This window comes from Cordyceps fumosorosea, assembly GCF_001636725.1.
Source record: "Cordyceps fumosorosea ARSEF 2679 chromosome Unknown scaffold_15, whole genome shotgun sequence".
In the NCBI taxonomy this organism is placed as follows: domain Eukaryota; kingdom Fungi; phylum Ascomycota; class Sordariomycetes; order Hypocreales; family Cordycipitaceae; genus Cordyceps; species Cordyceps fumosorosea.
In genome coordinates, this window is record NW_017387315.1 from 642,298 (window position 1) to 665,888 (window position 23,591).

At 55.9% G+C, this 23,591-nt stretch overlaps 6 protein-coding genes across 6 annotated transcripts; 3 read left to right on the plus strand and 3 right to left on the minus strand.

The window, feature by feature from the left end:
• Positions 1 to 2,485: 2,485 nt before the first annotated feature.
• Positions 2,486 to 4,174, plus strand: ISF_06135 (hypothetical protein; the record flags this gene model as incomplete). The annotated part of the gene is made up of 1 exon (XM_018849739.1): positions 2,486 to 4,174. One exon carries the CDS (start codon positions 2,486 to 2,488, stop codon positions 4,172 to 4,174), a length of 1,689 nt encoding a protein of 562 aa, XP_018703237.1.
• Positions 4,175 to 4,882: 708 nt separating this feature from the next.
• Positions 4,883 to 6,103, minus strand: ISF_06136 (Autophagy-related protein 3; the record flags this gene model as incomplete). Its single annotated transcript, XM_018849740.1, has 3 exons — positions 4,883 to 4,936; positions 4,987 to 5,476; positions 5,559 to 6,103. The coding sequence occupies 3 exons, from the start codon at positions 6,101 to 6,103 to the stop codon at positions 4,883 to 4,885; spliced, it is 1,089 nt and encodes a 362-aa protein (XP_018703238.1).
• A 663-nt stretch (positions 6,104 to 6,766) lies between these two features.
• Positions 6,767 to 7,774, minus strand: ISF_06137 (CCCH and RING finger protein (Znf183); the record flags this gene model as incomplete). The annotated part of the gene is made up of 1 exon (XM_018849741.1): positions 6,767 to 7,774. One exon carries the CDS (start codon positions 7,772 to 7,774, stop codon positions 6,767 to 6,769), a length of 1,008 nt encoding a protein of 335 aa, XP_018703239.1.
• A 435-nt stretch (positions 7,775 to 8,209) lies between these two features.
• On the minus strand, positions 8,210 to 10,077 carry ISF_06138 (Major facilitator superfamily domain, general substrate transporter; the record flags this gene model as incomplete). The annotated part of the gene is made up of 6 exons (XM_018849742.1): positions 8,210 to 8,497; positions 8,600 to 8,932; positions 9,018 to 9,278; positions 9,352 to 9,607; positions 9,690 to 9,908; positions 9,977 to 10,077. 6 exons carry the CDS (start codon positions 10,075 to 10,077, stop codon positions 8,210 to 8,212), a joined length of 1,458 nt encoding a protein of 485 aa, XP_018703240.1.
• Positions 10,078 to 13,748: 3,671 nt separating this feature from the next.
• Positions 13,749 to 18,612, plus strand: ISF_06139 (hypothetical protein; the record flags this gene model as incomplete). The annotated part of the gene is made up of 2 exons (XM_018849743.1): positions 13,749 to 14,213; positions 14,287 to 18,612. The coding sequence occupies 2 exons, from the start codon at positions 13,749 to 13,751 to the stop codon at positions 18,610 to 18,612; spliced, it is 4,791 nt and encodes a 1,596-aa protein (XP_018703241.1).
• A 1,484-nt stretch (positions 18,613 to 20,096) lies between these two features.
• Positions 20,097 to 23,368, plus strand: ISF_06140 (hypothetical protein; the record flags this gene model as incomplete). The annotated part of the gene is made up of 2 exons (XM_018849744.1): positions 20,097 to 20,626; positions 20,689 to 23,368. 2 exons carry the CDS (start codon positions 20,097 to 20,099, stop codon positions 23,366 to 23,368), a joined length of 3,210 nt encoding a protein of 1,069 aa, XP_018703242.1.
• Positions 23,369 to 23,591: the final 223 nt, after the last annotated feature.

A 23,591-nucleotide genomic window follows, 5' to 3' on the forward strand; every position in this document is an offset into this window, starting at 1 on the left:
TCCAAGCATTTTACCTAATATCAAAAGTTCTGCCACTTTCTGCCAGAACCGAGACTGGCAGGTAGGCGATTTGTTTCCTCGACGCCGTGTTTGTACGTATAACTACTCGCTGGCTTTTGGATATTGCTTGCCATCTCGCTTTGCAGAAACCAATGCAATGCAGTGTGATAGCCCCCATACAGGGAAGGAGCTGAAGCCACATTGGGCGCCAAGTTGAGGGTGCAAAGCTGTGGAGGAAGAGGGGGGGTGTTCATCGGGCGTGAAGAAGCCCGAATGGAGCCCGATGAGGCGTGGCAATTTCTTTTCTTTTTCTTAACATTATTCTACTTCTTTGCTCCTTTCGCTGACAACGAAACGGTGACTGTCTTTGGTCGTTGCTTTTTCCCTCCCATCTACGTGGCAGAGTCGGGCTTGTATGAAGCGAGGTCACCGCCCAGTCTTGTGATGGTTTTGTGTCTTTTTGGTCCTGGGGCTCATTTCGCGATCGACGCAAGCAACATCGTATCTTGTGCTACCTTGTCGTCTACTCGTGTTTTCTCTTTCCCCGGTAATGGCCTGCTTTCCACCAAGCCCAGTGCGCGGGCAAACTGCAGCTATGCACCTCTTCCACGTCGTTGATTCGCTCGTCTGGTGGCCCGTCCGCCCGCGCTTTGCGCGGATCCGGATATGCATATGCCACCGGATGTAAGCTGGCAAGTTTGTATGCTTTTGCATGCCTTGGTGTGTGAAGGGGGCGTCGGTCACCGACAAAGGTTTTCGAGAATGTAGAGGCGCATATATAGACGTGGTAAATACTGGGTAGTCAGGCCATAACAATTTTGCATGAAAAACAAAAAAGAGATGAAACGAAAGACACATCCCAGACAAAAGCTCAGGTAGCATGCCGTAAGTATCCGCGATTCATTCATCACACCGTTAGCCTGCTGTCATGATTGATCGGGCTCGGCCGATCCCCGTGGGGGGGTATGCGCTGAACATGACCACCTTCTGAGGAAATAGCAAATAGTGTTAATGTATGTATTTAGCACCGATACGACTCCTGTGCAGGGATTGTTGTGACCAGATTCCATGATTTGAGTTACCGGTGTTAAAGTTGGGCAGGGTTTATTTGGTGGCGTTTTGCTCGCGGGCACCTCTGAGGCAGCGAGGGCGCGTTCTTGGCGGATGGCTCAGATAGTCGACCAGATTGAACGGGCAGGCCTTGCATCTCGCATTCTTACTTTCGTTCCGAGGACGGCTGTAAGTCATGATTCTAATTGAGAGACAATCTGCTTTTGCTTTTTCCGAATTTCTATACTAGGGCGGGCCGAGGCCGATTTCGATTTTTAGCACCAACTCTCATAATCAGGTACTGTACGGAGTACCTTTTACCTCATGGATTAGGTAAGGTGCTCCTCGTGGGCATGTGCTACCTATGTAGACTTGTCACGTTGTGCAAGCAACGGCATGATGATGCAGCTGCAGGCTGCACTCCGTGGTTTCGGATAGAGAAAGATTGATGTAGGTAGATGCTCGTACGGCATTAATGCTTCTTTCATATCAGATCCCTCCAAATTACAACCAGAAGGAAGAGGGAGAAAATGACAAAATTCAACAGCAGGCATCTCATGGAAGTCGACGAGAATCGGCATCCACTCTGCTTTAGCGCGCCAACCACTAAAAATTCCGCAATTACCACTAAAAATCCACGACCCAGGCACCGAAAGCCACTGAAACCCCAAAACCCACCACTCAAAGCTGCCGAGGCAGAGTCGAGTGGACCAAAAAGTACATTTCAGCAAAACGCCTAACAACCACCATACATTCCCACTCGGAAATACATACATGTAGCGCCAGCCCTCAGCATCCTCGTGTGCCTCTTGTCGTCGAAGCTGTTTGCTCATGCTTTCTGCCGCCTTTGTTCCCCATTGTTGCGAGCAACACCCCATCCATCACTCATCCCCTGCATCGTCATCATCATCATCATCATCACCAACAACCCCACGCCACCCGACTTTCGTTCGCCTCTCGCTTCCTCCTCGCAAGCCGCCCGCTTCTGTCTCGCTCGACATCGACAGCCCGTCCCGGCCCCAACCCCGGCCACGCACGACTGCAATAACTCAAGCCACCAACCTATCCTTGCAACTCAGCAGTAGCATCTCCGCCGTCCACCGCCCTGCCCCGGCAGCCATTCATCGCCCTCGCTGCTCCCCGCCTGGACCCCTAGTAGTGGCTTGTCCCGCGTATTCGTGCGACGCAGCGGTCTTCCTCCCTCGCTCTCTCATCCGCCATTTGCTACAGCACGGGAGACGCTACAGAAAGCGGCCCGACGACCCTGCACGCCTGCTGCTGCAACCCCAAGCTGCCTTTTTCCCTCTGTCTGTACCACTGTGATTGCGGACTCTGAATAATTACCTCGGAGAAAACCACGTCCTCGCTGTCCTCGGCCGACACAGGTCGCGCTGTCCATTGGTCGCGCCATGATAGCAGAACACCGCCCATCACAATGACGAGGCAACCCTCTGACGCTTTCCTCCCCTCTGGAGGCTTCGACCACGACGCCCTACTTCCGGCCTCACCTACCTTCGCCAGTACAGCCGTGCCGCCCACCACCCACGACTTGCAATCATTTTATCAATACCACACACACGGCGCGACGGACGCTGCCGCTGCTTCTGCCGCCGCCCCCGCCTTCGCTGGTCCCTCTGCGCCACATTTCAACTATGCCTTCTCCCACATACCCCTCGCCTCCTCGCTGAATCCCTCTCTACGCCGCGATAGCAGCCCCTCGCCCACCAATATTGGCCTCGCCCAGGCCCCCAGGCCCGCAATGCCGCCTCCTCCGGCTGGCAGCCTCCGCCGCGATACCGTCTCTCCCAACCTCGGTGTGGCCACCTCGCTGTCGCGCTCTGCCTCTGCAGACGCCGCGGCGCCACAGCAGACGTCGCTGCATCTCGTCCAACGCCTCGCCCAGCAAAACTCGCTGATCCGCGAGGCCTGGGAGGCCGAACGCAAATACCTCGAAGCGAATCGCAGGCGTGCCGAAGAAGTCTACCAGGAGGAGCGTACAATCATGGAAGACATGCGCGAGTCATGGATCACCGAAAAGACCGCCATGCAACGCGAGCTGCATGCGTTGCGTGAGCGTGTCCACCATCTCGAGAGCGAAACTGCCGGCCTCAAATCGCTCACCTCCCCAAGCAGTCAACTAAGCGGTCTTGTCTCGCCCGCCACTGGTGCCAAGCTGCATGCCGACTCGTTGCCACCAGGTCTGCAGGGTGCCTCGCAGCGACCACACTTTCTCAGCAGCAGCGCATCGCGCACGTCTCCCACGGGTAACCCCGAGCAGTCTGCGCTCATGCCTCTCGATCCGCGCACCCAACCCGAGACGTCTTCTGCTCGCGACTTTCTTGCCTCTCGCAAGAAGACGAACGACGCACCGATCCCGCTCATTGATGTACACGAGATCGACCCAAAATTGGACGGCATCTTCATCAAGGCCAACGCAGTCCGCGACACATTTACCCAGTCCTCCATCAAGTCTTCGCCCGCGACGTCGCCACCCACGGATCAGAGCTCCTCGGAGCGGGAGGGTGCGCCCAACCGGCGATCCTCCTCCAAGGCCCAGACAATGCAAGCACTCGCAGCGGGTGAGATGCGCCGTAGGACGATGCACGCGGGGCACACACCCAATCACTCCCTCTCTCTCTTTCCTACCATGACAACGCTAGATGGAAGCATGACGGCCGGTCAAAGTGAGGCGACGACGCCGACGGCTGCGAATAAAACAGTCGAAGAGGAGGATATAGAGCCCGAGGCAGCCCCGGATCCCGAACCCGTGGAACCCGTGCCAGAGGCGGGCAAGCTGCAGGCTGCCCCAGCCGACAATGTCGAAGAGGAACCTCGGCTCGAACCCCAGGACGACGTGCCGCTCAAAGGCCCTCTGATGATCAAGAACATTCCCGCTCAAGACGAGATCTTCTGGGCCCGCGTCAACCAGAAGCTCGAGGGTATCAGCCACAGTGAAGAGGAGGCGCTGCCCACCGTCATCAAGTCGCAGCTGGCAGAGGACGACAAGCCCAAGGCCAACGGCTCGTCCGAGACCTCGGAGACGGCGCCCAAGCCTGTTGAGGTGGACGTGCCGCTCAAAATTCGCACGACCACCAATTTTGGCGCCCCGTTTGGCGTGGCATAGCGTGCCCGCCCAGCTGCCGCGGCGCGAAACAAGACCTGGCCGCCTTGACGGCTTCACATACGCCTCTCTGACCATCCATCCCTTGAAGCCATCGACGCCGAGTTTTGGATTGCTTCATGTCTACACGATTTTTTTCTTTGTCACCATTGTAGCATGTTTTTACGGAATTGAGGAAAACCAATTCCTGCTTCTTATACCCTCCCTTTTTTTTCCTTCGCATTTTATATATAAACCATGTTCTCTTCATTAGAACGGCGAAATCATCATTGGGAATGCTTCAGCGAGCTTTGAGATTTCGGCTTGTTTTTTTTTTTTTTTTTTTTTTTTTTTTCTGTCCAGCATGGAGCTCTTTAGCTTACAAAGTCACTTGTATATATGTCTATGCCATGCCGCATCACCGATACATACACCTATTCTAGACTAAACCATATAGACCTTTTTTTGTTTTACTCTTGACAAAGACGGCGTTTTAATACTGGGGAGGGTGAATATGCCTCGTCTATTCTGCTCTACTATCCTACTTTGATTAAAAGAACGAGAAACTGGCTGAAGAGAAAGCCCAAAAGGGAAAAACGCCGCAGAACACGAAAGAAGGAGTGAATGTGTTTGTCTCCGTCTTGCAATACCGATAAAATCTTGAACATTAGAGAGAAGTTTTCATGACGTCGTTTTTGACAATCCAAGTGCTGGTCGCTATTCCAGCCCCCTTTAAACACCCATGGTGAAGTCGTGCTCGATGCCTGGTGTGACGCTCGCCATGAACTTGCTCGCGTTAGCAGCTATTACCCTCTACTAGGGGCGGGGGAACGTACCTTGAGGAAGACAACCAGGTACTGGTCGACGCGGATGGCCACCTCGTTCTCGTCCGCCACCTCGGTCTCCTGGACCTCCTCCCACTCGTCCTTGTCGGCCGCCTCCTGGGCACCCTTAACGTCGAGCTTGCCAATCTCGTCCGCCAAGCCATCCGTCGCCGCCTGGTCCTGGTGTTGTTGGCCGTGGTGCTTGGCGGCGGCGGCGCGCGCCTTGTCGCGGCGGATGCGCAGAGCGGCGTCGGCGCGGTCCAGCAGCGTCTTCATGACGGAGGCGTGCTTGCAGGGGTGCACCGAGGCCACCTTGATGTTGTTGGCGAAGAAGGGGAAGTCCTCGAGGGTGACGGTCTTGTCCTTGTAGTCGCCGACGATGTCGTCCATCATGTCTTGTGGGGGCAGCGGCTGGCCGCTCATCTGGTAGCCGGAGAGGTAGAGGCGTGGCGTGCGGTAGTACGGCGTGTACATGATGTAGAGGGTATATGTGCGTCGGCCGCTGCAAAAGAGACTCTAGGTTAGCTCAAACTCGGCTATGGAAATAGTGAGGGGAGGGCCTGTCGCAGAAGTAAAAGTCGCACCTCTTTTGAGCACCGTCACCAGCGTCGCGGATGATAGCCTCATCGTCATCCTCATCCTCCATATCTGGAATGTCGTCTTCGTCATCGTCCTCGTCCGGGGCGCCGACGTTACCCGCGTCGTCCACCGTGCGCACGTCCTTGGCCTTGAGCGGCTGCGAGCTGGCGAGGCCGCCGGTGCGCAGCCACCCGTCCTCGTCGTCCTTGTCACCGCCGCTACCGCCGCTGCCCCCGGCGCCCTTATCGAGCCCGTCTTGGACGACTGACTCTTCGTGGCCCGCGTCGCCGGCGAAGTCGTCGTTGAGGCGGCGGTCGCAGGGCACGTTGCGGGTGACGAGGTACTGCTTACCGGCGGGCAGGTAGGAAACGCGGCGGCTCTCGTCGTCAGCGTCACCCCAGGCCCACGTCGGGAACTTGTAGACGAGGTAGTCACCAGCCGCGACGAACTCCTCGGGCGTGATCTGGCCGGTCTGGCGAAACGTGGACGTGTGCGAGACGGGCGTGTACCGGTCGCGGAGTGTGTTGACTGTGGAGTAGATGTAGTTCATTATTGCGAGTGAAGGAGATGTCTATATTGGTGGCTTCTGGTTTGTAGTCTATCGGCCGTTGTTTTCTTGGTGATTGTTTTGTGATGCGTTGTCGTATCGTTTCGAGATTATCGATGTTGGCTAGCTAGGGCTGCTATGGAATGCAGGGTCCAGGTAGGACTCGGAGCAGCTCGCGTATAGAAGATACTGACTTGATGCTGATGATGGAGTCAGGGCAACGGCGGATGACAGTGTCAGAGTGACCCTGATGAGAATGTTGCTTATGACGACGTTGGTGGTGGAAGCTCGTCACATGGCGGGGAGGGAGGTGGGGGAGGTCAAGCGGCCAACGAAGTGGCGGGTTTCTGCCTGGTGATTGGGCGAGGCGGCCGCAGGCAACCAAAGGCAAGAAGGCTACCTACAACACGACGTGTATGTGAAAAGCAAAGTGAAATGAAGCAAATATTCGATTTATTATAGGCCGGCTCTCTTACAATGGGTGTTGGCTGCGGCGTACTTAAGCCTCAGGGAGACGCTGTTGGTGGTGCTTGACCGTGAATGGAACGACCAAAGAATGCGATTTGGGTATTGCCTGCTTCTAAATGCAGTGGATTTCCTCAACTCCATTTTCCCATGCTAGAAAACTTTTATAATATACATAGATGGCGTCGCGTCATTCCCTCCCTAAGCCTTGTTTTCGGCCTCCTCCTCCTCTGCCTGTTTCTTCCTCTTCTCCTCCCTATCCCTCTTTCTCTCCAGCAGCTTCTTCAGCTTCTTGGACGAGTTGAAGACGCCGTTCGTTCCCGCGCCGCACGCAGCGCACGTCGGGTCCTTTCGGTAGCGCTTCAGCGCGCAGGGCTCGCAAAAGTAGTGCCCGCAGCGCGTGATGACGGGCTCGCGGTAGTCGCCCTCGCAGATGATGCACTTGAAGGGGATCTTCTCCAGCATCGCGTCTTCCTCCGCGTCGGCGGCGGCGTCCCCGCCTGCCGTCCCATTGCGATTCGCGCTCGCCACGACGGTGCCGCCGAGATGCGTCTTGCCCTTGGAGGTGACGTCCCAGTCCTTGTCGAGCTGCCACCCCTGTTTGACGTCCTCGCGCGAGTGCAGGTACTTGCAGTTGTCGCCGAAGCCGCAGAATCCCGTCTTGCGATAGTCTTTGCACACGTCTGGGGCAAAGTCCATCACCGTCACGGTGCGGATGTTGGTGGCGGCCTTGACCGGCCCGACAGTAGCCGCACGCGACGGTGCGTCGGGGTTCCGGGTGATGAAGGACGTCTGGTTCGCCAGGCCTTTGTACGTGCCGTCCGGGGCTGCGTTTGTCTTGGTCCGCGATGATCCAAGCAGGTTCTTGGCGGACAGCGCGTCGGCGGCGTGCTCGTCGTACCAGTTTGTCTGCTTGGTGGCGTCGTTGGCGGAGGTGATGGGGGCGCTGCGGTCGGCCGTATACGCAGACGCTGTGAGTTCCTTGTCGGTCGCGGGGACGGTGCCGGCGGGCTTTGAGGACGCCGTCACGATGGCCGTCTTCCGGCGTCGCTTGACGCGCTGGCCGGACTCGTCCTCGGACGATGAGTAGTTGCTGTCGCTATCGGCGGGTGGCGGCGTCGCGGGCCGCTTGCGGATGTTGGCCTTGCCCTTGCCGCCGCGCTTTTTGAACACGGCGACTGGGGGAGTTGCCGTGGCTTCGGATTCCATGCTGATATGTGTATGCGACGGCGGGGTGATGCAATTCGTGGCCGACGATGGAAGAGCGATGTGCCTGAATAGTCCGAGAAAATGCTAGAAGTAAAGTATTTTGCTAGGAGCGCGGTACAGGCGTGGCTGGTTGGCTTCCAGCGGGTTCCAGCACTAAATTTTGGGCGGCAGCGCTGTAACTTCAGGCAGATGAGCTCAACGATGTGCAGAAAGTTGCATTTATCAGCTACAGATTTTTGTTTTTAAAATATATGTTTATTCCTTTCTCCGTCTAGTTCAACTATATATTTTATATTTTTCTTGCTCTCGACTTTCCGCAGCGGTCCCAAAAAGACTATTGCCAAGTACGCAGTGGCAAATCGCTGCCAAATGCCATTGCTTGCTTGGTAATTCGCCGTGATTGACAAATCTTCCACCAACATACTCATTGGTGCGTCAATACACATATCTGAATCGTGGCATCTCTTTATCCGTCAAATCCATCTCGTTGAAATCTTCATCGTCCAGATTATCGAGCGCCGCCACATCGCCCAGCCCCGATGCCTGCTCCGTATCCCGACGTCGATTCTCCCGGGTGAGATGCAATCGCAACAAGATACTGGCCATAAAAGAGATACCAAGACAGATGATGAGAGACAAAAACCCCGAGGAATACCCGGGTGCCTCTGATCCAAAGTACAGCAGAGGGCCAATAATGTTGCCGATGCAAGTGGCCATGAAGATCTAGCCAAGAAGGGCACGTCAGCCACGGTTCGCCTCACAAGGACTCTGCGAGGGGGTCAAAGACAAGGCAGGAAAAGGCTGCCTGCTGCCTGCACCACTTACCACGGCGTTTGTCGTCGTCTTCTTGGTGAAGCCGGCCGTGTTGCCCGACAGCATCGCCAAGAGGAGCGGAAAGTAAGCAGGAAAGCCAGCGCGGACGAGGAGGCCCGCGTACCGACCCCATCGCATGGCGGGTGGAAGCTGCCGGATGAGCAGGCCACCCAACACGCCGAGTAGAATACACCCGGCTAGGAAGTAGGTGCGACTGTTGGGGATCCGCGAGCTGATCCATGCCACGAGAAGCATGAAGCAGAGCTGCGAGAGGAACTCGCCGGACGAGAGCAGTAGAGTGTTGAGAGTTGTGAATCCAAAGCCATTGATGACAATCGGTGTAAACTATTAACTCATCTTAGAGCTGTTTGGATATCTTGCTTTCCCCGTCCACTCCTGCTGGAGAGTTTACTGTGATGGGAGAACTCACACTACTCGCTCCGTTGGCAATGCACGTTCCGAGTTGCACAACGGCCATAAGCCAAGTCTTGGTATCAAGCAGCGCTTCGCGCACCTGATACCACTTGTACACGTTGTTTCGGATCCCCGTCATGTTGTCTCTGACACGCGCAACCGCCATGTCTCGCTCCCGCTTGGACAGGAACCGGGCCTTGGCCGGCACATCGGGCAGCATATAAAGGACAAGACCGGCAAACAAAAAAGTCGCGGCTCCCAGCAGCAAGAAAAGTGCCTGTACTTCCGCCGCTCAGCTCACATGTTCTAGTAAAGTTAAACGACAACGGGAAATGAAGTTACGCGCTCACCTTCCATGGAGCCACCCAGCGGATGTGGCTGATGCCGTAGGCGGCGATGCCGCCGAGTATGCCTGCGACCGAGTTTCCCGCGAACCAGGCGGCGTGCCGCAGCGGCTGCTCGGCGCGCCGGTACCACATGGCGACGATGACGGTGAGGCCCGGGCCAAGCGACGCCTCAAGGACACCGAGGAGGAAGCGCACGGTGAGCAGCCCGGCGGCGTTGCGCGGGAGGGCCATCAGCATCAAGGTGCCTCCCCAGAGGGCTCTGGAAGTCAGGTCAGTTATGCTTTGAATCTTTATTCCGGGGGGCTCTCGATAGACGGCTGGTCAGTGGAACCTCGACTTACATGCACACTGCCATGAACTTGGCGACGGGCATCCGCACCATGATCCAGCCGATCGGGTAGGACGCGACGAGGAAGCCGAAATAGTAGATTGCGGACGCCCACGAGTAGTCGCCGCCGGAGAGGCGCAGGTCGGCCCGGATGCCGAGGATGGCGGCGTTGCTGAGGGCCGACTTGTCAAGGAACTGGAACATGTAACTAGCGGCCATGACCGGCAAGAGGCTACAAAGCGTTACATCATTTGAGACACTGTTGTCTTAGCCTATGGGAGACGTGGGAGTAGTCCTCACTACATGTCAATCTTGCGCAGCAGCGACTTCATCGCGCCCTGGTCAAGCGGCTGGGCTGTCTGTTCGTCGCGAACGATCTGGTCTTGTTCCTTGGGCGCCATTTTCTAGGGCGAGCGGCTCGATGGGCGGAAAACCGTAATAGAAGCCAAATTAAAGCGATCAAAATGAGACAGGCAGATGATCAAACGGCAGACTGGCAGATGTGCAGCGCAGAGGGAGATGTGCAGCGCAGAGGTAGATGTGGCCGCAACCTCAGGCGGACCAGGCGGGTGCGGGGGAGCAGAGCTGCGTCCGATCTGATGACTGATGTCTTATTACCTGCATAAGCCTCGTATTTCATTTCCCGGCAGCCACGTCTCTATATCGATTATGTTTTGCTCCAGCTCTGCTGCTCTCCCATCCGACTGCATTCTTGCTCTTTCCGGGCTCCGATAGTGGGAGAGACGAGGCTCAGCACGGCAAGCCAAAGAAGACACCTTTGAAGAGCATGATCAAGAATGTTCGAGTTTTGAGTGTGTTCCGGATCCTTTTGTCATCATCGCCTTAATTGCGTAGTCGTGATGGAGAAGGCAAAGAATAAACTGTCTACCTACCTCGGCGGTAGACGAAAGTACAAGTGACTTGCCGCGCGACGTCAACTGCTGACAAGATCAGCCGCCCCGGGATCGACAATGGTTTTAAATGAGATTTTCGGCCAGTAAATAAAGGTTCAACAGCTACTACCGCGGCCAATACAATGGCGAAAACGCTTCTCGGGCACAATTGTTAAGATGACGACGCGTTAGTAGAGATCGTTCGGCAGCCCGGCGACGAAGGAGGTGTGCCAAGCGGCAAAGCCGCCAATACGAGCAGCGATGACGGCGACAGTGGAATATGAATTTTTTGTAATTTTTTTTTTTTTACTCGTGTCTTCTTCTTTCTCACATCTGTGAGTTGCCGCCCGTGGTGATGACGCGTTGAGAAAAGGATGGGTCCCATCAAGTCCCGCGATGGGCAACGGCCAACACCAAGCAGCCTGAGAACTGTCCTCGTATTACGACGGATGAGTTGTATTTCCATCAAAAGAGCTCATTTGCATCATGGTGTTGACGAGGTTATTTTGTCCTCGTCAACTACCCTACAGGTTGTGTGCTACGTAGATGCATGCATCCCCGCGGCTCGGTCGCGGTGAAGCGGCCCGCCTAATGGCAATATGACTGTATCTTCGATGACATTGGTCAATAATTTGTGTGAAGTTTTGCTACCCGCTATTAAGTTATCCGTTTCAGTCGTAAATCGTACGTGCAACACCTTACGAAGTACACGCGGGTCGGGAGAGAGCATAAGTTGTTTACTGGTGCAGGTTATGACTGACAAGACCGCCACGCCTTGCATGCGCCGCCACATTTATCGACTGTACGCAAGGTAGAAGTGCCTACATATTTCATTGGTCACGACAATGATAAACCTATCCAAAAACAACATTGTTTTGACTGCAAGAGGCGCGCAAACAAAAGAGAACAGAGACTCATCCTCGTACCGGGTAGGTGCAGCGATCAGGTGTTTCTTTGTGTTTTTTTTCTAGGGCAGCGTAAGCCGTTGATTGGCCGCAAGGGCTGATAACATTGTTGACATGGGGCCCCTGCTTGGCGGCAGTAAGTGTGGCTTCTGGCTAAATGAGGTAGTATTATGCAGCGGGTGCATGATGGCGAGGCAAATATAGGGTTGATGATGGGATATAGGTAGTGAGTATGAGTTTTATGATTGAGTCATATTCAGTTGCTTGTGTTTGAGTATTCTACATGTCGTGAATGCATTTATGCCCGTTTCAAATGGACATGAAAGCTGTCGGGACTTGACAGGTGGTTGCACGGCCGTGGCACATACAGATTACTCGGTCTCGGTATTTCAGGGAGGAATTGGGCGGGCTGTTGCAGATTGTCAGGTAAATGACTTTGAGTGGGCGGACTTGGACGGGATGGTGGAGAAGGGCGAGCAAGCTTAAGATAGAAAACGAGTAAACAAAGACGATGAGAACGATGACGGGCGCGTAAAACACGGCACAGACGATTTAACTCAAAAGCACGTACGTTGTTAGCTGGATGCATCAACGAATCATAATAACAACAAAGCCTGTCCTGCCAATCGCCGTGCAGCCTGTTCAGTGTTTGCTGGTGAGAGGTTCTTGGGTCCTGGACCTGGCTAGCCTCGCCTGGTCTAGCGTGTTTTGTTTTGGCTGCCTCTGACCACTGTGCCTGGATCCTAACCCCACTCTTTGCTGGCCATCCATCCGCTGAGGCCAGCCCACTGTCATTGAACTTCCATCCGCAAAAACACCAAGATTCTCGCGTACGACTTGACTGCTTGGGTTGGGTCGCGTTCGAGACGTCTTTGCTTCATCACAAGCTCAGCGCCTCGGATAGCCTGCAGAGACATTATAAAATGGTCTCGCAGATATTGCACCTTTCTTTTTCTTGATGAGGCAAATGGTCGGACGCGCACAGCCTTATTAGCTACTGTTCCCTCACCATAGCGTGCACGCGCCGTAATAGAGCCCTGTAATAGCACCCACACTCCCTGCAGCTCCCCATACCGCCTCCCCTGTAATCAGCGCTGACCACCAGCATCCATGGCACCACCACCACCAGCGCACCACTCACTGCTCGTAGCTGCCCACCCAAAAAAAAAAAAGACAAACATCACCACCACTTCCTCTCCTCTTTCTTTTCTTTCCCCCTCCAAGGTGGTGCTTCTTCTCCTGATGTCCTTCATCACCACATAGCTCACGCAGATCTCGTCTCCGCGCTGCTGAGTCTACACCAATCCTGACATCACCCCGACCGCTCATCTTCCTGCCACTCATTCGATTCCTCTTCCTTCTTCCCATATTTTCTTCCTCTACGACGCGCCTGTGATATCTCGGCCCCCGCTTCGCTGTCTTGCCCTGGCCCGTCAACCGTCCGTCTCGTCTTTGTCTAGCCCAGTACGCAACTCTCTTTTCCGCGTGTCTTGTACTGTTGTATGTGCACCGGAAAGTCTTGCGCCTTTTTAATCTAATTACCGGAAAAACTGGAAAAAAATTATACTTCTTCAACGACTTACGACCTCGCCCTATCCTATCTCTGTTCGACTTTGAATACTTCCTCTCTTAATAGTCTTTTCTTGCCCGTTCTACCTGCTCTACCAAACAAAAATCGACAAACACCACAGGTAGCGCAATTCCCAGAAAAAAAAAAGACCCGACTCGAACTCTTTTTCCGTTGGTTTTCTGGTCTAACGTGGTTGACGGCCCAATCAACAACACGCGTCATTCCAGTACCAATTGTGTTGCGCCTAACCCGACTGGACACACTGCAGCCGCATTCCTCTCAGGCTCGGCCTCTGCTGCGACCACGAACGTTGCGCTTCGTCACAAGCAGGTTGCGTCAACATATTCTTTTTTTGTTCTTTTTCAACTTCAGAGAAGCTCCTCTGCCGCCCTTCCGCCTCTTCAACTGCTCAAATCGGCTCCCCAAATCTTCTCCAGTTCTGTGCCGCTGGACCTGAGCCTTGTCTCTCCCTACCCCTGCTTGATCCTCCTGCCTTCGACGCAAGGGGCACTGTTTCTTCTGGAGCTCTGTAATTCGCATTACATTTTCTAGTCTCCCGACCGGCCGCGACCAAAACACGCTTTTATTGACTCAGCACTTCACGCGGCCACCCCACTCCTTCTGCAATCCTCACCCAGCAGCTCTCTGGCCAGCTTCATGGTCTCCCGCTGGCTTTAGGCGGTCCTTCTGTCGCTCCTTTCAGTATGGCCTCGTCTATTGCCTCGGACAGACCCAATCTTGCTGTGCCTGCGGCCGAAGATGATGCAGCCAACGATCCCTTCGTTGCCAACACGTCATCTACCGCCCACCACCGCTTCTCGGCCTTTGACCATGAGCTCTTTGCCGCCGGGCCTGGCTCCTCCCCGCGCCAGGCGAAGCGCGCCCTCGAGGCTCATCTAGCCGAGACCGAGCGCCGCCTCGATGAGGCTGGTAAGCTCGGGACCGCTCTCGTATCTCAGCGTAAGGCGCTGGCCGAGCAATTGCAGGAAATCGAAAAGCTCCAGACACAAGGCGAATTGGGCCCCGAACTTCGCCAAAAACTTGTCGAAATCGAGCGTGAATACAACGACTTGGCGCGCGAGTCCGCTCGCGCTTTTCTACCAAAGAGGATACCCTCTAATGAAAATGGCCCTGGCACACCATTCGCACCCGATGGTCGCACTGGCCGGGTAAGCTTCCCATATCGCCTATTCTCTCCAATTGAGTCCATCGTACATCTTCTAACATGTGTCTGTCACACAGCGCTCCATCAGCCCTTCCAAGTTCGATGGCCATGCCACAGGCTCCCCTACAAAGCTTACAGTCCCCAAGCGCAGGGCTAGAAACCAACAGTCGAACCGGATACACGACATTGAGTTTGCCGCAGAAATCAGCCAATCTCTGATTGCGCAGGTACGAAATTTGCAGTCTCTTCTCTCCGAACGCGAAGAAGAAGTCAAAACCCTGCAAAGCGAAAAGTCCCGACTCGAAATCGACACCGAAGGTCTTTACCAGCGCCTCAAGACTCTCGATGAGAGCGAACACCGTTACAAGGACGAAAACTGGAACCTCGAGACACGCATGCAAGAGATGGCTTCGCTTCAAAAGGAAGCATCCGACAAGGAAAAGAAACTGAGTCAGGCCCTGAGCCTTGCCAATATGGAAAAGACGGTCACTCAAAAAGAACTCGACGAGGTGAAGGCGTCCCACGCAAAACTCACCGAGGATCATGCCGCCGCCATGAAGCTGCATGATATTGAGCTTGGCTCCGCCAAGCGCAACCTCACCTTGGGCGAGGATGAGCGTACAGCTCTCCAGAAAAAGATTGATGATTTGACTGGCCAGAACCAAGAACTCGCAAAAGCTGTCTCCGCACAACGTAGTCGGTTGGTAGAACGCGAGCTTGGTACTGGATTGAGCGACGAGGAGTTCAATACCGCCACCGAAAATGCGACCCCTGAGCACTCGCCACCTGCCTCGCCAATCAAGGGTACTCCCCGTCATGCTATCTTGGAAACGGAGACTGTCAAATCCTCTCTCGGCCACGCACAAAGGACGATCCAGAGCCAGAGAAACCAAATCCATCGCGAAAAGACGGAAAAGATTGAACTCCGACGCATCATTCAAGACTTGCGTGACGACTTGGAGAAGTTGCGTAGCGAAGCTGTTCCCAACACAGCCGCTAACCGTCGTACTCGCAAGGTGGACTCCAAAGAACACAAGCGGCCTTTGAGGTTACTGGGTAGCATGCGCTCTGGCAAGCAGGAAATCGTCTTGGATGATCCTGAGTGGGAAGAGCATGACGGTGACTCTCCTTCTGGTAGTCCTACTGTCGCAAGACGGACTATTCTGCCCTCCATCGAGCCTAGTGACCACTTCGAGACTGCCAACGAGGCTAGCGAATCTGCCTTTGAGACGGCCAACGAGCGAGCCACAGAGACGGACGACTTCCAAACTGGCCATGAAGTCATGTCAGACAGCGACGGCGCCGAAACAGAGACGGAATCGAGAGGCTTTGGCAGGATGAAGCAAGCCCCGAACCTGCCCGCCGGCCTTGCCCGACCTGGCACTCGCGAGTCCTTCCACAGCACTGCCTCGACATCCGCTGATGAGGCTCTTGATACTCTGCCTGATGTGCGCACCCCTAGCGGCACCGTGTCCTCCACGAGGAGCCGCTTCAGTCTCAGTCGTCTACCCTGGTCCCGCCGCTCACGTCAAAACAGCGAGGAGCCTACTGTTCAGAGCAGCCCTGTTAGCCAGGTTGGCGGCACTGGCACGCCACGCGCAGCTGGCCAGAGTCTGTTTGCCGAGCTTCAAGACTTTGATGGCAGCGAGGATGATTCTATCGGTGGTACTCCCCGCACTCGTACCATACGTTCCGTTACCCCCGGGTCTACCCGTCGCACGCTCTCACCCGCGCCGCCAATGCCTCGCCGCGCTATTATGGTCGACAGCTCAACCATGACGGAACCAGTCTCCGTTAGACTAGAGGCTGTGGAATCCATGCGACCTACCTCCTCTGGTTCTGTCATCCATACCGGCCACGACATGCCAGACTGGCGGTCCAGCTATGCGACGACAACTGAGACGGATGCGTCGCGCCCTATCTCAACCTTGTCTACTGCTGACATGCACGAGGAAATCGCCCAGTTACCCGTTCCGCCAAATGCTGCGGCGTCGAGGGATCTAGTCTATTCTTCGATACAGACCCAGGGCATAGAACCTCGAGAAGCTATCATTGTCCCGCCTGCGTTGAAGTTTTCCAACATTCTGGCCGAGGGTCTTGAACCTATCGCCAGTCCGCCGCGGTCTGTGCCGGTCATGTCTTTTGGCCAAGTCCAGTCCCAAGCTGTTGAACCGATCGAGCCTATGCCCAGTCCGCCGCGGTCTGTGCCAGTCATGTCTCTGGGCCAAATCCAGTCCCAAGCTGTCGAACCGATCGAACCTCCCACGCCCACAACACCCAAGGCGACTGCGGTGCCCATAGTTGTCCCACCTCCAGTGCCGGAGCTCAGTCTGTCTTCCATCAGCACAGAAACTATTGCACCCACCCCCCTTCCGCAGCCCATCCTGGGTTATTCTGCCATTGCTACTGAGCGAGTCTTGCCAGTAACTGAGCCATTGCCTGTGCCCCCTTCCCTTGTCTTCTCGTCAGTCAAGACTGAGCACACGGTGCCGGTCAGCCCCCCGAAAGTGCCCTTACCCCACCTGACACTGTCCTCTATTTCGTCAGAGACGATCCAGCCGAGAACGAACCCCAAGAGTCGTCCCGCGCCGCTCACGTTCTCTGCTATTCAGTACGTAAATATTGAGCCGCAAACACCAAGAAATGAGAGAAGAGGTGGATTTATTCTACCACGGCAATCCGACAACTCTCCTGAGAAGGCTACTCCCGAGACACCGAACAATAGGATTTTTGGAGCTTTGTTCGGACGCGGAAAGGGCAAAGATGCCTCACCCGCCATCGCTGAAGATGAGACAAGGCAATCTCCGTCAGATTCCCTGCATGCCGAGACACCAGATTCGCAGCGCCCCTTCAAGGAGATTTCGGCCAATGGCTCCACTAGACCACCTCGCAAATCTCCTGTATGCAATACGAGCGACCAGGGTGCCCAGACTGCTCTGACTGGCGGAGCGATTGATCGCCTGCAAAAGGGTCATGCTAAGAGCCCGTCGGTCGCTTCGGTCGCTTCGGTCGGCAGCCCAGAGACAATGTGTACCGTCCGGATCCACCGTTCGCACGAGAGTCTGGCTAGTCACGTCAACCGTAGCGTGGACTTTGACGACTCCATGTTCGATACTGGGTCTGTGATTGTTCGTCCTGATAGTGCAGCCAGCGGGAGGCGGTCGGCTTACGAGGCAGCGCCGCCTTTGCCTGCGAACCACCGCCAGGCGATCCAAGCCGCCGGTGCCCAGACACGGAACAACATGGGCCCGCCACTGTGGCCTGCTTCCGCTCTCAAGCGTCCCAGCACGCCGGGCCAAGGAAAGCGACCATTGCCTGGCGAGAATGGAACACCAACTCCCCGTGCCGGCCGTGCTGCTATCGTCGAGTTTCAGCACAAGCCTACAGCCATTGAAAGACAACCATCGGTGTCATCGTTTGCCTCTGATATCGATGCGCGATTCGACCTGTCTGCTACGGATATTGATCCTACTGGCTTCGGCCCGAACACGGATCCTCGCATGATCCAGGCCATTACGCAGACAATGATTGGTGAGTACTTGTGGAAGTACACGCGCAAGACTGGCCGTGGCGAGCTGTCTGCGAACAGACATCGACGGTACTTTTGGGTCCACCCCTACACGCGAACATTGTACTGGGGCGAGAAAGATCCTTCGAGCGCTGGGCGATCTGAGCTCAAGGCCAAGAGCGTGCCGATCGAGGCTGTCCGTGTCGTGACGGATGACAACCCGATGCCTCCTGGCCTGCACCGCAAGAGTCTGGTCATTATCGCGCCGGGCCGCACAATCAAGTTTACCTGCCCTACTGGTCAGCGCCACGAGACATGGTTCAATGCCCTTTCGTATCTACTGGTGCGAACGGAGCCCCAGGCAACATATGACGCTGAGGATGTGGCCGGCTCCATCACGCGCGAGGATGTTGACGAATTCAACCCGCAGTTTGGGCGGCGAGCTGGGCAAGGCAACAGGCCGGAACAGCAGTCGCTGTCGTCGTACAACTCGCGCACTGTGAGGAACGAGTCCCCGGCTGAGGTGTATTCGATGGCTGTGCCGACACTGACGCCGACGCCGCACCGGACTGCGCTTGCCAACAAGGCGTCCAAGGGCGCGCTGAACAAGATTAGCGGATATTGGAAGCTGTCGAGTCTCCGGAGCCGCGCAGGTGGCAGCAACGTCGAACTGTACGCAACAAATCAGGTGCATGACAGTGCCGAAGACCTTCGTGAAATGATTGAGCGGCAGGACCGGGACGCGGATCGTCTGGAGAACGTGCGAGCGTGCTGCGACGGCAAGCATGATGTGGGAAGCGTTCCTCACTCGTCGAAGCGACATCGTCACAACCATGCTCATCCGACCTACTCGGCCAATACGACACCAGTTTCGTCCATGCGAGCACGGGCTTGAGCGTATCCCCTTCCTCCGAGCAATACCTTTTTCTATGAGCATTCTTTTTACGAAACACTCTACACTCCTTACGGAAACATGGGACAGTCTACTCCCAATTTTCTCACTCGAACCCTGATGATTCTGACGAAACCTTTTGTTGGTCCAGTTTTTCTTTTTACTCTTTTATTTTATGTTTTTGCCGCATCACCTGTTGAAACTAGATCGGTCATTCAGTCTCTCACTCACTCACTCACTCACTTACTCACTCATACCAGCAGTCGATGGAAGACTGCAGCTTTCCTTTTCCGTCATTTGTAAAATAAGACGTGTTTTCATCATTGTTTCGTCGTCTTGGCTTGGTCTTTATTGATAGTGGTAGTTTTTTGTGAACATAGCCTTGTTGATGGACGGGAGAATGATTCTATATGTATTCTTTGGCAGGTATCGAGATGAAACAGCCATTCTTTTCTTCACCCTGAGCCAAGAGGCGTTTTTCGTGTTTGTGCTCTTTTTGTTTAGCATGATAATATCATACTTTGCACGCACGACTGTTGATTGTGGTGCCGTGGACTCACTGCAGATGGTGGCTGGGTCGTTACAGTCGAGGCTCACTTGAAACTCATCTGATATCAACCAACCCACTGTTTCGGTATTCTCTATGAAGATCTCTGGCTAACCAACACCCATCCAACACCCATCCAACACCCATCCAGCTGCTTCTCTACAACTGGAATAGCGCCCGTCCAGTGGAACCACCAGGCGATGAAGTTAGTGTGTGTTTGCTTGCCTGGGGAAGTTTAAGAGTCACGTCCTGAATGAAGTTGCGAGCGATGATGGCCATGCTAAAAAAAAAAAAACACGTATTTCCTACCATCCCTCCAATTTACACATGAACAATGTCAACCAGTCGCTTTTAGAGGCGTTTGTGGGAGTAAGATGTACCTAGAATGCTCGACCCATCACATGACGTAGTTGGACCACGCGCGGTTCTGGACCCAACTTTTTCTTTTTTGGCGCTGGAGCTTGTTCCTCAGTGACACCCATGTATGTATGTATGTATGTACATATGTGAGCTGGCTTGGTTGCTTCTGATGGAGGCGGCTCAGCTCTCTGTTCTTTGACATCAACACATACATGCACACACCACTTTCCAGCGCCTGGTTACTATCTCTATTTCTCGTTCCGCTCTTTGATTCCCCTTTCCCACTCTTATTTCTAGCGATCTTGTTGATTTCCCCCTCTTCTCTCGTTTACACCACCCTCTGTTCTGTGCACACGGACCGACCGGCTTTAGGACACCTTTTATTGGAACCCGCCTCGTACCGAGCACATACCTACCTACCTACCCACGTTTGACATGCGGCCCTGTCTCAGATCATCATAACATCTTACGACTACGATACCCCAAATCTTGTTCCTTTGACAATCCTTCGCAACTATACATTACCGATACACGACAACATTGCTCCGCCCGACACACATACACACATACCTCGCCTGCCATGGGTCCCTGGACAGCCCTGCTGGTGGCGTACCTCCTCGGAGGCGTCACCTTTGTCCCGCTGCTCCTCGGCCTTGTCCTGCTACACGCCCACTATACGCTGCCCTTTTGGTGGGACATGGATGGCGGCGTCGTGCTGGATGGGCACCCTGACAGCGTGGTCCAGGACGGGGACGATACGGCCGCGCTCGCCGCCCACCGAGCCAAGCAAAAAGAGGAGGAGAGGGGTGACAAAGGCGGCGACGATGATGGGCGGAACAGGCGGAAGAGGGACTCCGACGCCCACGAGATCGATGTCGCCGCGGGATACTTTGCCGTGTGTAGAGAATACACGCTCATGGGCATCAACGCGAAGCCTATCGAGCGGGCCACACCCGTCGGCACCGCCACAGTCGCGCCGCCGAGCCCCAGCGTTTACCAGACCATGTACAGGAGCCTCTTCGAAAAGAAGCCCGTCCCGGGGCCGATTGAGAACAACAGCATGAGCCACAGGCCGAAGAAGGCCGGCAATGTATTTTACGTGGTATTACGGTACGGGACAACTGTTCCCTGAAAGCTTGACGAGTCAGCGTCAACTAACAAACGGCTCGCAGACACGGCCACCTTATGCTCTTCGACGACGAGGAGCAGCTCGAGGTTCGACACGTCATAAGCCTCGCCCACCACGACATCAGCATATATTCAGGCGGCGACGACACCCCCGAGGGCGAGCTGTTCATCAAGCGCAACGCCCTATGCCTAACGCGCCGCCATCCCGCCGCCGACGATGCCGGGCCCGTCGCCAAGCCGTTTTACCTATTCTCCGAGAACTGCTCCGCCAAAGAGGACTTTTACTTTGCCCTGCTCAAGAACCAGGAGCAGACGTTCCCCGGCCTCGACCGCTGCCCGCCCCCGCCCAAGCACTTTGATAATAAGGACATCATCGCACTTTTGCAGCGCCTGCACTCCAAAGACGAAGGCGTTCACACGCGCTGGATCAACGCACTGCTGGGCCGCATCTTCCTCAGCGTCTACCGCACCAAGGACCTGGAAAACTTCATCGCGAGCAAGATTACTAAGAAGATTGCCCGCGTCAAGACGCCGTCGTACCTGACCAACATTGCCATCCGCAAGATCGACACGGGCACGGCCGCGCCCTCCCTGCACAACGTGCGCCTCAAGGAGTTCAAGGTTGAGGGGGACTGCATAATCGAGGCCGATATGCGCTACGACGGTGGTTTCCGGCTCGAGGTTGCCGCCACAGCCAAGATCGACCTCGGCGCGCGCTTCGGCGGCGCACGCGGGGTCAACCTCGTGCTCGCCGTCGTCCTGAAAAGCCTCGATGGCCACGTTCTCTTCAAGGTCAAGCCGCCGCCCAGTAACCGCCTCTGGCTCTCCTTTCAGTCCATGCCTAAGATGGAGCTCGCCATCGAGCCCGTCGTGAGCAGCCGCCAGATCACCTACAACGTCATCCTCAACCAAATTGCCAGTCGCATCAAGGAGGTCTTTGCCGAGACCCTCGTTCAGCCCTTCTGGGACGACGTGCCCTTCTTCCGCACCGAGCACAAGCAGTGGCGCGGCGGCATCTTTGAGGGTGATGATGCCGTTGAGGGTGAGGACGCGTCTGCTGCCGAGGCTCCGACACCGCTGCCACCACCAGCTGTGCCGATTCCCGATGTTGACGGCCCCTCGGATACAGTTGTTGTCGGGGAGGATACTCAGCTAGCTGTTGTGGCCACAGAACCGCCTGTCTCTCCCCGACCTGTGGAGAAGAGCCAGACGATGCCCACGCTTGAGAGCCAGCAGACACCCGCCACGGGACTTTTTGGGCGTCGACTCGGCGGGAGCAAGCTCGGTGCAAATTCGCCCGCTGCCGCCTCCGCGGTTAGCCTCGACGCCAAGGGCGCCGCCGCAACGACGTCGCGATCGCCCAACATCATCAAGCACAGCAGCGTGGAGCCAATTGTCGGCACTGAAGCTGCGCATGCTGACTGGTTCCGGCCCTCGACTTCCCCGCCCGACCACGCAACGAGCCTCATCGCTGCCCTGCACTCCAAGGCTCAGCAGGAAGCAGCTGCAGCATCGGCGGCTTCGCCAATCGTCACGCCCGTCGGGTCGCCCGGCAAGCAGCACGCACGCATGAAGTCGAGCGATACTTCCTCCACGTCCTCCAAGGAAGAAGCTTCCCACGACTCTGCAGCTAGGGCGAGTGATAAGCAGCACAGCGACAGCACCCCGCCCACGCGTCGCAACACCGTCTCGTCCCTCGCGTCATCCCACGGATCATCCCACGAAGGCGGCAGGCAGATGTCACCAAACGGCAGCGCCTTTAGCCAGGCCGGGTCCCTTGGGCGCAAGTTCTTCATGAATCGTCAAAACTCCAACGCCTCCGTCTCAACCACCTCAACGGGAGACAGCGGGACCAACGGGCCGAAGCGCAACAACACGCTCGCCGCCGTGACCAACGCGGCCAACCAAGCCCGCCAGTGGGGTTGGAACGCCCTACAGCGGCAAAAGGACGCGCGCCGCAACAGTGAGGCCGCCGCGAGCCACGTCGACCTCAGCCAGCCGATGGGCCGCGGGCAGCCGCTGCCCCCGCCGGGCATGCCGCTCCCCGGGCCAACCAACGGAAAGACGAAGATCGTCGCGCCGATTGCGGTGCCCAGGCGCAAGCCCGTGCCGCCGGCGTCCGTCCCAGAGGAGGAGCACGCGGGTAAGCTGGAAAAGGAGGATGCGGAGAGGCCTCGGACGAGTCACGCGCAAGAGAGGGAAAAAGACGTGAAGCCACCGCCGCTGCCGCAGCGCCGCCGACGAGGTGCGAGCCAGGCCGATGAAGACGGTGACGATGCCGGCGTGGAGAACATGCTGGTAATAAGCGCGCCGGACGATTCTCAACCGCCGACACCGATGGATGATGAGGACGAGGGCTCCTTGTTTGCTCCGACCAAGGTCGAGAGCAACACCTCGGCTGCTGCCGAGGGCATCCCGAGGAAACCGGTGCCGGTGCCGATTGCCGTTGTCAAGGATGTGGACCCGGAGGCGGACAAGACGCCGGTCGCCCACCCCGCCCCGATCATCGGGGCGGAGGTTGATGCTGCTTCCATTGATGACCTGGAGTTAGAAGGGGACGGGAAGCCGCTGGTGGCGATGCCCCTGTCTACGACACCGCCGGAGCCTACTGTCGACGATGATGATGATGAGGGCCTCGCGGGGTGGCTTGACGAGGACAGTGGCCCTCCGTCGCCGAGCCTTACGGAGGACGCGCTGCCTGCGCCGGTGACGAATCTTGCGTGAGGAACAAGGCGGGCATATTGTACATATAGGAGAGCGGGACATTACTATATCTAGGATGCGTCCGCCGGGCAGGAATCATTAAGGAGCTCGGCGTTAAACGGAACTGGGTGATGCCGACCAGGAGTCGGATTTATAGTATAGAGATGTTGGGCCGAAATTCTAATCAGGACCATGACAGCGGAAAGCACCCGAGTATTAATAGGGATACCGTGTATTGTGATTC